At 43.1% G+C, this 12,754-nt stretch overlaps 3 protein-coding genes across 3 annotated transcripts; all 3 read right to left on the bottom strand.

Moving 5' to 3' along the window:
- Nucleotides 1-399: 399 nt before the first annotated feature.
- LOC131206024 (phenoloxidase 8-like) lies at nt 400-2,968 on the bottom strand. Its single transcript, XM_058198376.1, has 6 exons — nt 2,057-2,968; nt 1,893-1,994; nt 1,536-1,829; nt 1,129-1,462; nt 821-1,061; nt 400-720 (listed from the first exon to the last, which is right to left on the bottom strand). The coding sequence occupies exons 1-6, from the start codon at nt 2,939-2,941 to the stop codon at nt 519-521; spliced, it is 2,058 nt and encodes a 685-aa protein (XP_058054359.1). The 5' UTR covers nt 2,942-2,968; the 3' UTR covers nt 400-518.
- A 709-nt stretch (nt 2,969-3,677) lies between these two features.
- LOC131215338 (uncharacterized) lies at nt 3,678-9,618 on the bottom strand. Its single transcript, XM_058209726.1, has 6 exons — nt 9,248-9,618; nt 8,891-9,139; nt 8,619-8,748; nt 6,166-6,709; nt 5,880-6,100; nt 3,678-5,097 (listed from the first exon to the last, which is right to left on the bottom strand). The coding sequence occupies exons 1-6, from the start codon at nt 9,616-9,618 to the stop codon at nt 4,987-4,989; spliced, it is 1,626 nt and encodes a 541-aa protein (XP_058065709.1). The 3' UTR covers nt 3,678-4,986.
- A 669-nt stretch (nt 9,619-10,287) lies between these two features.
- Nucleotides 10,288-12,499, bottom strand: LOC131205497 (pre-mRNA-splicing factor 38B). The gene is made up of 6 exons (XM_058197614.1): nt 12,166-12,499; nt 11,857-12,069; nt 11,671-11,795; nt 11,402-11,537; nt 11,233-11,339; nt 10,288-11,133 (listed from the first exon to the last, which is right to left on the bottom strand). Exons 1-6 carry the CDS (start codon nt 12,179-12,181, stop codon nt 10,459-10,461), a joined length of 1,272 nt encoding a protein of 423 aa, XP_058053597.1. The 5' UTR covers nt 12,182-12,499; the 3' UTR covers nt 10,288-10,458.
- Between the last annotated feature and the right edge of the window lie 255 nt (nt 12,500-12,754).

Raw genomic sequence — 12,754 nt, 5'->3', positions numbered from 1 at the left:
TTTCTGATGACACCAGAAAGGTGTAACATAAGCTCCTAAAACCTGGTGAAACAGTAAATTGAGACCACTATTGATAACAAATGATCAATCGACCAGAATGCCGTATCTACTAAACAGTCATGGAGGCGCCAGGTGCGGCTCAATGACCACTGAACCTGGCGCCTCCATGACCCACAAAGCAAAACTGGTTCGGGAGACAATGAAATCACTTGGATGGATGGGAGGGAAGTCGAAATCGGCTAATTGGTTTGCCTCAAAAATCGAAAAATGCTTTCGTTTGGGAATCCACGATTGAGCTGAGATATAGAAGTGTATATCTAGCGATGGTACATATTTTGAATAAAATAGAATTTTTCATTTCAATATAGTAAACGTTTGATTTATTTGAAAATTGTTCGATTCTCAAGGTATAAAAATCAATCGAAAAATCCATGAAACTCTTTCAGCTCAAATTTAATCTTTTCAGTCCCACCAGACCCAAAACAACTAACGTCCTTTTCCGGTTTTATTCAGCATGTTCAGACACGCGCGATCACCGTATTCGTAAAGCGTATTTTCACCGGCGTTGTGCGCATGTTTCCGTATGGCTTTATGAACTGTGCCAGAGTTCCCACGGTGGGGGCAGTGAAACGATCGAACGGGTAGCCCATGTTCCGGGCATCCGGATAGCGGCGATCGCGTAAACCACAGAAAGAGTGGGAATCGTTGCAGTTCACCGATCTACAAAAGGAAAGGGTGAAAGGGTTGCGGATTTTCAGCTTATCTAGTATCGAAGAAGGAAGGAAGAAGCCAGTGACCGTGGGCTATGGCTTATACTTACTCATCGAAGTCCTCAACGCGGTCCTGACTGTAGTCGGAAATCATGACGAAAAACTCATACTCTATACCACCTGGCCCTCCTTTGGGAAGCAGCAAATGGGAAGGCCAACCGCAGTTACAAAATTGTATCGCGTCGTTGCGAGTTAGAGCTGACGCGGCCACATTCGTAAAGGTTCGCTCGTAAGAAATAGTGACACTCGATTGATCGGAACGTCGGATGATCGTGTTGAGCCCTGCGTTCACTGCAAGCAGAATAATTAACCGTAACTGTAGACAGTGGTTCCATCGCCATGTTAGCTAGTCACTTACACGACACCGTAAACTTGTCCAATTCAATCATCAGACGCCGCTGGTCAGGGAACGCAATAGTGTTGCCCAGCTCGTCCGTCTTGGGACCCACGAAAATGCGTACGGTTCCTCGGCGCGTTGCGTTAGCTCGGTTCGTGGCCTTGATCTTGTAGGAAAACGGGGCATGCTGAAGATGGGTGAAGGTGGCGAACAAATTGCCAGCCGGACCAAAGTCGAGTCCTGTGCCCAGGTTTACTTGCGACCTTTGCCAGAAAGTGAGCAGAATGTTCGGCGGAGCGTTGGCTTTGTTTAGCTCAATAGCGAAGTCGTCGACGGACACGTCAGCGTACAGAAGCTGGATAAAAGTACAAGAAAATTGGCTCATTATGGACCGAACGAATCTCGTACGCCCATTATCTCGTCAGCACCTCCTTGCTGCCGTATGGGCTGAACCGCTGCTTGTGTGTCACGAAAATGTTATCGATGTGTTGATGCCAACGGTAAAACACCGGATCACGCATCGCGGTCGTATTATCGCCTACCACCCCGAACCCTTCCAGAAAAGAGTTGTCCGGATCGTGTATGTAGCCCAACATGTTGTGTCCGTTGTTGTGCAGGTCCCCGTAGTGCTGCGGATTGACCGACAACGTACTCGCTTCGACCATGTTTCCCAGCAAATCGATTCCAGCTTGGTTGTCCAACGGAACACGCTGACCGTTGGCCTGAAAGAACGGAACGGATCGTACTTTGCTGTGGCTCGTCCTGCGATGCTTCTCGGTTCTTACCGATTGAGCGAAACCACTGTTGATGGCTTCAAATATCCTGGCCGTCCAGGTTTCCATGTCCGCTATTGAAACCACGACGCCATCTTCAACGCGATTCAAGTCCTGCGCAGATAAGCTTAGTATCAAGCCGTAAGTCTCTGCTTAACGGTGTCCAGCATACTCACGCTAACAATTTCGTTCGGATGACGCGAAGGGTAAGACCTCCCATCAGAGCTGCGCGTAATCTTAGGAAAGTATCCCTCTGGGATCCGTTCTCGGAAGTTATTGAACGGCCGTACGCGCCCCAAACCGTTAGCGAACCGCTCGGCGGTGTAGCGAGCCATCGTCTGCTGGTGCATGTAGTAAAACAGCTCTCCTCGTCGATCCTTTCGCACGATACGATCTGGGCCACGCGCAGGGTAGACCAGGTGCCAGTGCCAATGGTGAAGGTTGACGCCGATATCTTCCCTCCAGTAGCCCAGCCGTTGCTCGTCGACCCGGTCGGAGGCCGTGAAATTCATCGGAATTTCCACCGCTCGCCTGCTGTCCTGGTCGACCAAGTTTCCTTCCTCCCGTAGCTGAGGCAACACCGTCGGACTCACGTACCGGTCGGGGAAGAGTTCCAGAAAGTTGGGAATCTCTACGCTCCGCGTATCGGGACGATGCATGAGGGCTACGGAGAGTGAATACTGGAACAGCGGGCCATTGACCCGATCGCGCGTATAGGCGGCCATAGCACTGAGCGTTTCCGGGTTCGCTTGGTTCAGGAACAGCTCGATAAGGCTCGCTGCCGCCTGCTGGTGCGTTGGCTGAAACACAGAAAACGCCCCCCGCCGACTGACCGGATCCGCGAATGCCAGGTTGGGTTCCGGCGTGATGTTCGACAAAGAAATTCGTGTCGGGGCGTTGGTGTTGTAACGGTTCTGCAACGTGGGTCCAAACGGACGATAGTGTTCGGTTAAGAAACTATCGGGCATATCGAAGTACACCTGACCGTTAGACTTGGGCACTATCGTTGGCTCATACGGTCGCTGTAGAAGCCCGCGAAATCGGACACCAATATCGTTCATTTTGCAACTTGTTCCAAATATGCTGGTTCTGCGCACGTCCCTTTACACTGCCAACGACTGAAGGGCCGCGCCGCGTGTACCCATTATATATGAAGTCACAGTTTAGGCTAACAATTGAGCGTGTTTATCAAATCGGGAGTCCACCACAAGACGAACGGACGGTTATCTCGGTTATGAACCGCCGAAACAGTTCCCAAGTGGCTCGCTGCTATTTGCCTCCCAACAGCATAGATGAACCTATTCTTTTCAACCCAAACGTTCACTGTTAGTGCATTCGTACATTCCGTTATCGACAGGCTTATCCATCTTCTTCCGCTTCCACGTTTGTTTATCTTCAGAAAGTCTTTAGTTTATTCTTACATAGACGCTCTGTTTTCCAAAATCCTTGCAGAAAAGTAGGTAACTTGAAATATCGCCCATTTACCGCCTGCGGCTCCGAGTAGAATTGTAACGCCGCATCGCATCGCATGATTGTGCTCGGCGCAATTATTATGGCCATACACCAACCATGGCTGCAAAATATGTAGTATCTCTTCCGAATGGGTGGAAAGTGGAAAGTGTGGTGACATAAGCATATTCGGAACTATGTTTCAACAAGCTGTTAACCGTTCCCAACCGATGCTGATATTGCTTGCCCAAAGTTCCGCCCAAAGACAGGTCGAAATTGAAAGACTTTTTGTTACATTTTATATCTTTATTTCTGCCATCGTTTTCGTTCGGCGTAGGTAAAGGGAAGAGACCGGCCGATAGCTAACGTCACTGGTGCTTCTGTATGGTTATAAAAACGGCCATATCATTGAAACGGCGTTGTGATCTATAAAGCACAGGTCGCCTTTGCTTCCTGTGGCGATTGTTTGTTCAAGTACTGGGCTAGTGAATATATTAAGTGAAAGATGTATAAATCAATAAACTTCCTATCCCTTGATGTGTTCCGAAGCTAACAAAAAAAGAGAAGAGAACCACCGACAAAGGGCACCAACGACTGAGTTTGGGGAATCTTTTCGCTTGGGATTTTGTTTTTCTTCAAGCTGTACAGCGCTAGACAGGGAAAGTTTACAAATTACTGGATATAATTGGTGTAATAGTGATTGAATTATCATGTCTAGTTTATTGGAGCACAAGTAAAGTTAACTAGCGGCCAAACTTCCTGTAGGGTTTGACAAAAATGAGTGTCAACAATAAGCTATCGCTCTACTGAACTAATATTGAACCAGGAAGGCCATAGACTGTGTTTGTACTTGAGAAATTAAAGTACAGCTTAATATTGAGTAACACACGCATTTTTACTGAAAAAATCTATACATCTATTAACTAATTGGGACTTGACGCAAATATGCTTCACTGCCAAGCATAAATTAGTCTTAACAAACTCTAATTAATCTTAATTAAAACTAAAACTTATATTGAATATTTAGTAGAATTCAAGAGTTGCGGGACGATTCGTGAAGGAATCAAAGTTAAATTGTTTCTCCCACAAAGCTAAGACTAGGTTCATTCCGGTAAGCATTCATTTGAATCTTTACAATATAGCATTCAGTGTTGTGAGACTAAACATCGAAAACGGCATACGAAAACCGATAAACAGGGTATTTGTTGACAAATATATCATTAAAATAATTTTACGTCTTTATGACCGTGAAATGATGAAGGAATGAAAGTTGGAAAAAAACTAATGGAATTGAATAGAATACTCTAATTAATCGGCATCAATATTTATGTTCCTGTGCCTTCCATGGAAGATCTGCGGTCGTTTGGGACCGTGCTAGTTTCCGTGCTGTGTCAATTTATTAACGAGCTAATTTGCTTAATCTATCTCGCTGCATAACTAGAATTAATTTTATTGTTTGGCAAAACGCAGTCGAGCAATGCTACAGCTTTCAGAATCCATAACGTTTTTCGCAAAACGCATTTTAACTTCGTAACGCATATGAGGCACCTAAAACACGCTTTCGGTTACATACAAACCACTAGGACAAAGAGTCAACACCAGCTCTTTAGTTAAGCGTAACGTACTGAATGAAGTCCGAAAACAGCTCCACCGAATCTCATAACGATAAATCATCATCCGGTTCCAGACAGCTGAAAATGTCGTTAAGCTGATCATCGCGACGTTTCGTTTTGGTAGCTGTTGTTGGGGCCTTGTGTTCCTTGCGTTTCTGAAACAGATGCAGAATATAGGCAACGGAAAGTTACTAAATGGTTGCTTACGAACACGAACAATTGAGACCACAAATAAAAGTCGGGACAAATAAACATTTGAAAAACGGAATCTATCATATTTGTTTCGACGGGTCCAAATGATCGCCTTTTCAATCATTGTTGTATACAGTAACTTTGAAATCGTCGAAAATGTCGCTAAATTATTGCTGAAGAATAAATAATGATGACGGATAGGTGTCTAGTCTAGAGTACACAAATATAGTAATATAGAGTATACCCAATACAAATAGCCGAAAGTCAATTATTACAAGACACAGTCCGATTCCCAAACCTGTGTTGACAAAAATTTCAGATAAAAATAAATCCGCTTCCCACAAAGATGGTAACATCACAACACAACCTCACCCAAATCTAAACCACGCGAGTAAATAAAAACGATTAAAATATTGTTTGAATCGATTGGGCGCGTGTGGATGTGAAGTATGGCAAATAGTTTTGCTCACGACTGACCGGAACATAACATACCATAGTGCAGCTAGAAATGTTGGGTCGATAACTGTCCGTGGCCATCAGTGATAACTAAACTATAATTGCATATAATTCAACTTCAATAGCGGATCGGATAATTATCGACTAAACATCCCACGCATGTTGCCCTTAAGAAATCGCTTCCCATGCCGTGTACTGTATTAAAATCACAAATAGCCGCTATGAGCTGAGTATCAGTTTTTGGAAACGGAGTTTTAAACTTTTTTGAAGAAAGTAGAACGATACTTACGATTACCATGGTAGAAGATGTTTTCGTTGTCGACTCAACATCCAGCTCCTCATTTCGACTAGGAACGGAACCATTTTCGTTTGCATTTTGCCTCAACTGCTCCAAAGTCCAGTAGTTTTTACCAAAGCTGTCGATATCGGTGTCGTCATCTTCGCAGTAGTTTTCATCCGGGTTGATCTCATCCAAGTTTAGTCCGTCGTCTTCTGCGTGTTCCTCTAGAACTGAGAAGGAACCAGAAAACAGTACCGTTTAAGTGGGAAGATCTTGCAAGCAGATTCAAACATACAATCACGTATGTTGTCCACATCTTCTTCCTCGCTGTCTTCAATGTCGGTATCGTCCCCCTCGGACTTGATGACGGAGAGAGGATGTCCCGCCTGAGCTTTCGACGCATATTGAACTTGTACACCGTTTTCATCTTCGTCAAGTATTTCCGTTTTAATCGTACTCAGCGTGTCCGAGTTACCCGGAGTAGCTGAAATCCGTTTCGGTCTATGTTCGACTGACACCACCAGCTGACCCTTCTGCCGCTTGGGCGTTTTCGGTGTCGTGGTGTCCTCCGGAAGCGCAATCGGAGCGTTGTGCCGCCGGAAGCGAATGATGATGTTTTTTCCGTCAATGACCTTATTGTGGTTGGCGTTGAACGCGTGGATGGCTTCCTCCACATTTGTGAAGCGAATGAAGGCGTACCGGGTGTGCTTAATACGCTGTGCATGGCCGATGTCGATGCGCTTGGCCTCAGGAAACATTTGCTTCATCGTGTGAACGGTAATCACGTTCGGTAGGTTGCCAATGAACAGTGTGTACGGATCGATGTCTTCTGGTTGCGCCTATGAACACGAAAAACAAACGACCAATTCAAAACAAGCTCAACCGTAACCGCAGATTGTGGTAGAACCCAAAACATTCCAAATCATGTGGACAAAATCAAGGTTATTGGAGTGCAGCCAAACAACTGCACTGCACACAATGTTGGGACAGTCCCAATGTGGTGTCTGATTTGTGGATGTTTCCTTCAATTGCCAGCAGCTTTGATGATTTCTAAACCGGGTACATAACACATGACATTATTTTGCCTTTTCCCCGGTGTGCATAATATTCCAATCACAATCAAGAAAGAAATAGTGCAATAGCGCACTCAGAGTACTTTTTCACGTGAACTGTGTGCGCGTCCGTGTGTCGATATTTTTTTTTAAAACCAGTTTGTTATCGTGGTCAATGATTTGATGTGCACAACGCTACGCTAAGAGCTGGGCTCAACCACACAAATGATGCCAAAAGTCGGCAGATGATGAAAAATAAAAAGGACACTCTAAGCATATCAAATGATAGTTTGAAGATACTACTGACGAAAACGGTTCAGCGTCTATCTTTGGAGTGTGCTGCTGGAATGCATCCATGCTGCTACAGGACTGCTAAACTCGAATGTTTAAAATTCACTGACATTCACTCGAATGTTTAAAATAATAAGCAAGCGATAATAATAAATAAGCTATATAGTAGATAGCACTTTGCTCTACGTCGCAGCACGACAACTAAATCGAAGGTATGAACCATGTGAGTGCCTCAATTTTAATGGACACGTGTAAGTTGACTTAAATACTGACCCACCCCCCGTGTCACGTATACAAAATAAATAAACAACAGGTAGTAAAACACGTGAAAAAACGTGAAAGTCCGTGGAATGTTGGCAATTAATCTAAAATGACGGCAAATGCCTAAAAGGTTGTATGAGAAATGTTTCATTCCGTTCAATCGCAATGCGGAAAACGTTAGATCTAACCGTGGCTGTAAAATTAAGTGCCACGTAAACATTTAGCTTAATGATGATGCAATATTTGAGTTTATGGTTGCCATTTCCATTACATGGCATTATAGGTTTATAGTTGATTTATTTTATGTACCATGTCTGTTTATGTTGTATCTTTAATTAAAATCGTCTATCTTAAAGTGAAAACACCAAAAAGGGATAGGAAAAAGATTTTCCTCATAATCTACGTACACGCTACCCACAAGCCATAAATATTAAGAAAATTGTCTTTTCCATAGAACCCCCACTTTCAACGTCATAATATAAATGTTTCTGTATTTATTACGGTGTAAAGTTCTTCGCCTCTTATAAAACACCTTATAAAAGATGAAAAATGTCATTATGTTCGTATTTGCAAAATAAATAGTTGTAGTCATAAATGTTAAAAACATCAAAGAATATTATCAAAATATTAATCGATATTTCAAAATAAGAAAAAAAATTAAAAATCATCAACAACTTTTAGAAACTTATAAAACAATCATTAACATTTACATGGCTGTATTGTAGGTAAAATTTTAAAATAAATTAATAGAAGTAAAACTGTGTTCGAAAATGTCTTCCTTCTTATCAAACAACTTTTTAAAGTTAGTCTTTTTCTATGCAGAAAGGGATTTCAGAATTCAGTATGTGACAACGTATTTTAGCCTAACTAACGTCTAGAATATTCATAAGTAAATTATAAAATAACACATATAACATTGTTTACATACTTAAGTTAAACTACAAAAATAGAGAAGAAATATGCATTTTCACACAATACGTATGCACTTTTACATTATATTACATTCTTTCATTGGTTCAAAGCATCCCATCTCTCGATTAGAATAATATAAGAATGGGTTATATAAATACATAATAAATAAATAATTTATAAATGCTATGCTGTTTCATAAAATATTGGAGGTCAGCAAAACGTGTAAACTCACCACTGGTTTTGGATCTGTGTTGCGTGTTTTCCTTTCAACTATTATATGGCCCGTTCCGAAAGGTATGTTTGAAATGTGCTTAATAACACAATCCACATCCGCGTCCGGTTTTAAGTGCACAACACAATACCTTCACGAAATGGGAACAAAAGGAAACAGAGATTGAATGCATTTTTATAGACAGCCGTCCATATCCACAATCAACACTTTAGATTCACTTTTCTGGAGCACGCGTGGCTAACACAAAATTATATTGTTTGCACAAAACTGACCTTGGCGCCGATTGCCGGTGAAATATAACGTTGTCAATACATGACGAAAAACCTTGAACAATTTCTTTGCTTAACTCCGGATCGGGAAAACGGAGCAGTAAGACGTGACTTTTTCGCGGTTGCCCGACAGCAGCATCCGTTTCCACCAGAATCGCTCTGCGGGCATCCTCGAAGCGCCAATTTTTATTCGGATGTTTGATGGGCGATGTTTGTACCGATTTTTCTGCCTGATTAGAAAAATCAAACGATCTATGGATTGGAGAGAAAACAGAGGCAATGCGTTAGTTCCCGTTCAGATTTGAGTGCATGTTGATTGTGTAGAAGCCGAAGTTGGATGACAGTAAAACAGATGCTTACATTCGGCTCTTACGGGACTTTGTGCCATGAAGAAGATTCAGCATCCGTCGGGGACAGTCCGACATTCTGCGTGAGCTCACTCCGGAACACCGTCTGTCAGCTACGCTGGTCCGCAGCGAAGTGCGAAAATCTCCGAAAATGGTACCACCTTCCTGCTCAGCCGGATGAGGGAGCATCCTTTCGCGGAAGTCAATAAAATCGAAGTCACAAGTCTCGAAGCCTGAATCCACCCTGAATCCTTCGCTCGTGTTGTTAAGAACTCCGCACAGCAGGGTTGACTGCGAACGATAACTCGAAGTACAACCACCTCCGGAAACGGCACGCCTCGGTGTATGATGGAACAGGGAATGCTGCCTCGATGCGCTGGCCATGCAAAATGGCGATTATTGGCACATTTTACAACACATAAATCAGAATTTTGGCAAGCTTTGCTGCTTTTCTGCTCCCCACACAACACAAACAACTTGCTTCTGCCTCCGTTTCTGATGCGCACCCTTTCACTGTTATCCTTGGGCCCGAAGAAGCTTTTAATAGCGTTATGTTCATCTCATACATATACAATTCCGGCGATGCTTCGGCAGCCATCGCACGAAAACTCTCTTCCGTCTCTTTTATACACGCAGCACTTATCGAACCACTTCAAAGGCTTTCCGTGCGACCACCATTCCAGATATGTGAGTGAGTGAGTGGATCGATTTAAACGCAACTATTATATTTTCCGTCACATCCTTGTGCTACAATTGTGTTAAGTAATTATTGAGAGCTTTCCACTAAAAGCTTCATTAGGGACGAAAACAGCGAACGATTCGACGCAGCTTTCAATCTAATTCGATCTAAAGTCAGTTGAGCTGTATAAAGTCGAACCAATTGAATATTAAGGGCTGCTTAGAAAATTGCAACGGTTTTGTCGGTTTCTTTCGTGCATTACTGCAGGAAACTGCAATTACTGCATTACCACTAATGCTGCAATTACTTTCTTTCTCCATTACGAGTAACGTTAGATTGATACTGAAATTGTCAGGTAAACAAAGGGGAAATAAACTAAATATATTCTTAATGGTAGTACCAAACGTATCGTCCGTCCCTCGTGAACGTTAGTTTTTATCTTGCAATACAATTTTCTACCTCAACTTATATCATGCACATCTTTCTTTGTTACAGAAGTCCTTAAAATTAAAACAGTGTAATAAAATTATGATCCGAATCATTCGCTAACGGTGCCGTCGATCACGTTCGTGCTGTTCGCGCCGTTTCGAGTGGCCCTCTCTTTCTCGGCTACGAGATCTTCGCTCACCACGATTGCGCTCCTTTCGATCGCGATCGCGCTCCCGTGTTCTTTCATGATCCCTATCTCTTTCCTTATAAAGATCTCTATCACGCTCACGATTGCGGTCGTGCTCACGGTCCCGGTCTCGAAACCGACCACCACGTTCGTTTCTTCGATCTCTGTCCCGCTCCCAGTCGCGATCCTGTTCCCTGCTGTCACGGTACATTTGATTATGTTCTCGATCCCGACGTAGTGCAACATTCTCACCCTCTCGATCGTATCGCGACGGTCGTGCATCTCGATCGCAGTGATCAGACATTACCCGTTTCATTTTCTCTTTGAAAATTTGCTCACTAAAACCACCGCCTCGGTCAAACCGATTGCCTTCTCGTTCGTCTTGTCCTCGCATGCCAGATGGAACACCAGCGCGTCCTGGTTTACCGCTACTGTTGCCACGATCCGGTTGCGTATCAGCGAAGGACACACCATTCTCGCGGGCGTACTGATCAAGTTTGGCATCGATCTGTTTCTGTATAGGTACCGGAATACGAGGAAACAGCGTCGAGAACCAATCTAGTTTAGTTAACCACTGTCTGATCATTTGTCCAATGGTCATGATCTGTAAACAGGAAAACACGAAAAGCAATCGTTTAAAAGCAAAAAGTTATGAAAAAGCACATTCCACTGCAGTAAACTGTCGAGACCACAATGTTCGTACCTGTCCTCCCCCGGCTTTAACATCGATTTCTTCCTCGTCCATCAGATACGGTTCGTACCAATCGAAAAGATCACCAGGTGGTTGCGTGTAACGTAAATACATAAAACCTGTAATATGCATTGTTTTATAATATGGTGCCGAACTATTATTAAATTATGAAAAACCTCACCTAATGCCCGTATGTATGGTGAATCACCATGACTCATAAGCCCATTCACCTGCTTTCGGGTGAGCCTTAAGGTATAGAGTTTATAAAGCAGGCAAAATGCGGTTGAAACTATTCCACCTGCTCCTACGCCGCGAACCTAAAATAGAGACAGAAACCAAATCAGCGAACCAAATGCATCACCATCATTCCTCGGCAGTCTTCATTCACAAGGATTTGCAACCAATACGTTACGGTTTTGCGCACTTTACACATTGAAACGCGTTACTTACACCCCCGCACATTCCTGTTTGTCCAGCTGTCTTGCGAGAGCCGCGCTCCCATGGCTCCAAATGCTTAACTTGGTAATATATTTCATCTACAACTTCGTGGTAAGTCTTAAGCTTAAACAAGGACACTGGAATGGAATGTAAAACAGGTTAGCCACCGAACAATTGTCCGCACATTGGTCAAGCTACCTTTGAAGTAACTCGATCCCTGAATGTTGGCCAGAATCAAAGCGTTCAGATTCATAGACGCATCATTTCCCCAAAGCGGTAAAGCGTTGTTCTGTTTTGCTGTTTTCCGCGGAGGACACGGGGCTTGCTGCTGATGCTGCTGTTGGTGACCCTGCAGTTCTTGATCTTCCTGATAGTATTGTTCTTGTTCCGAGTTATCGGCGTAGCAAACGGCTGCAAAAAGTACAAGTGAGAATTTGAGACATAAAATTTCAGGTAACTACTCATCGGGCGCAGACTTGGTCCTTGAGATCCGCGCGACGGTTTTACCATTGTTGTATTCCATGATTTTGGCGGCTATTAAAATACTTCACATCGAAATTATATTACCACGCCAAATTTTGCCAGTATACGTAAAGCGTTGAGAGTGCTTCAGTGATTTTACCATCTCAAGCCGGTTAGCCGCAACAGTGGAAGGTTGCCCAATGTCGCTCGCTTCTCTCTGGTCAAGCCAGAGTTTTAACCCCTACTGTTGCAAACCAAATGGGTGGGCTTTTTGAAACTAGTTCACTAGTGGTTTTTACTCAAACAGCAACACTGATTTCGAAAAGAGAAGCAGCCAAACTACTCCGCTATTTACTGCTTGATGTAAAAACAAATGTAAAATGTCTGGGCTTGATGAAAGACGCAAAGAATCTGAGGTTGGGAACTTATGTTGAGGACAGGATACGCCAACCACATACCGCTTGTGACGTCTGCTTTTGACATTTGATATTCCTAATACTAATTCTCCGATTTTCATACTAATTCTCCGATTTTCAATTAATTATTTTTGCCATTTACCCAGTATTTGATTAATTTGTTAAATTTGTTTATTATTATTCATAATATTTTATGTAATAAACAGTTAAAGCGTTAA

Source organism: Anopheles bellator, chromosome 1 (assembly GCF_943735745.2).
Source record: "Anopheles bellator chromosome 1, idAnoBellAS_SP24_06.2, whole genome shotgun sequence".
In the NCBI taxonomy this organism is placed as follows: Eukaryota; Metazoa; Arthropoda; class Insecta; order Diptera; family Culicidae; genus Anopheles; species Anopheles bellator.
The sequence above is the reverse complement of the archived record's forward strand: the minus strand, read 5'-3'. Positions and strand labels throughout refer to the sequence as shown.

Bases quoted from the DNA above. Each gene is read 5' to 3' on its own strand.
- LOC131206024 (XM_058198376.1), bottom strand. From the start codon at position 2,941: ATGAACGATATTGGTGTCCGATTTCGCGGGCTTCTACAGCGACCGTAT. The intron at 1,830-1,892 runs GTAAGAACCGAG...CCGTTCTTTCAG, and splicing joins ACAGTGGTTTCGCTCAATCG to GCCAACGGTCAGCGTGTTCC. The intron at 1,463-1,535 runs GTGCTGACGAGA...ACTTTTATCCAG, and splicing joins GCCCATACGGCAGCAAGGAG to CTTCTGTACGCTGACGTGTC.
- LOC131215338 (XM_058209726.1), bottom strand. From the start codon at position 9,618: ATGGCCAGCGCATCGAGGCAGCATTCCCTGTTCCATCATACACCGAGG. The intron at 6,710-8,618 runs GTGAGTTTACAC...TCGTGTTCATAG, and splicing joins ACACAGATCCAAAACCAGTG to GCGCAACCAGAAGACATCGA. The intron at 6,101-6,165 runs GTATGTTTGAAT...GTTCCTTCTCAG, and splicing joins TGTGGACAACATACGTGATT to TTCTAGAGGAACACGCAGAA.
- LOC131205497 (XM_058197614.1), bottom strand. The intron at 11,538-11,670 runs GTAAGTAACGCG...TCTCTATTTTAG, and splicing joins AAACAGGAATGTGCGGGGGT to GTTCGCGGCGTAGGAGCAGG. The intron at 11,340-11,401 runs GTGAGGTTTTTC...TGCATATTACAG, and splicing joins ACCATACATACGGGCATTAG to GTTTTATGTATTTACGTTAC.